This window comes from Anarrhichthys ocellatus, unplaced genomic scaffold (assembly GCF_004355925.1).
Source record: "Anarrhichthys ocellatus isolate YVR2014 unplaced genomic scaffold, GSC_Weel_1.0 scaffold340, whole genome shotgun sequence".
Taxonomy (NCBI): Eukaryota; Metazoa; Chordata; class Actinopteri; order Perciformes; family Anarhichadidae; genus Anarrhichthys; species Anarrhichthys ocellatus.
The window spans coordinates 48657-49505 of NW_022280334.1; the positions used below are offsets into that span (position 1 = coordinate 48657).

General features: G+C 49.8%; 1 protein-coding gene across 1 annotated transcript in view; it reads right to left on the reverse strand.

The window, feature by feature from the left end:
* Nucleotides 1–7: 7 nt before the first annotated feature.
* LOC116401311 (choline transporter-like protein 1) overlaps nucleotides 8–849 on the reverse strand; it is a gene marked incomplete at its 3' end in the record, with an annotated part of 9953 nt that continues 9111 nt past the window's right edge. Inside the window, exons 10-11 of the mRNA XM_031879653.1 lie at nucleotides 458–626; nucleotides 8–200 (exon numbers count right to left, since the gene is read on the reverse strand). Of these exons, the coding sequence (XP_031735513.1) occupies nucleotides 8–200; nucleotides 458–626 (362 nt within the window). The remainder of the gene's footprint in view (nucleotides 201–457; nucleotides 627–849) is intronic.

The following is an 849-nucleotide window of genomic DNA, read 5'->3' on the forward strand; positions in this document are numbered from 1 at the left end:
AAGTTTTGTTCCTTTCCTTTGAGCTGTTAATGAAGTTTTGTACCTTTCCTTTGAGCTGGTTGTGGATGTACATGAGGAAGAGTCGGGGGATCTTCACCAGGGTAATGATGAAGGCTCCCTTAGCGACCGTTCCCAGGTGATACCTCACCAGCCTCAGGATAGACGACAGGATCGGGGTCACCGGGAGCCGGTTCTTGTCCCTGAAACATTAAGTCCACATTAATCTGGTTCCCAGCTCAGAGATCCTGATGTACCGCAGTCCAAAGCAAACAAACTCCAGCAGGTGTGGACTCACCTGCTAAAGTGGACTCACCTGCTGAACTGGACTCACCTGCTGAACTGGACTCACCTAATGAAGTGGACTCACCTGCTGAACTGGACTCACCTGCTGAACTGGATTCACCTAATGAAGTGGACTCACCACATGAAGTGGACTCACCTGCTCAAGTGGACTCACCTGGTGAAGTAGTAGGTGACCACGGCTCCGGCCACAGTCATCTGCTGGCAGGCCAGGATGAACTCGGTGATCCAGACCAGACCCACCGCATGGTACCAGGTCAGGTACTGCAGAGGACCCGTGAGTCTGAACTCTGTCAGACCCGTCTCCTCGTTCTGGACGGAGTTCCCTGCAGAACCACAAACACTGATTATTGATTCAAGAGAGAAAGTTGTACGTCCTGAATGAGCTGATTGTTGAGACGCTGCAGCTCAGTTCGATCACCAGCAGTTGGCAGACATATAATATAAATAATAAATACATATAAATAGGGCTGGCTCAGGTTTATAGTTAGGGCTGGTTCCAGTTTATAGTTAGGGCTGGTTCAGGTTTATAGTTAGGGCTGACTCAGG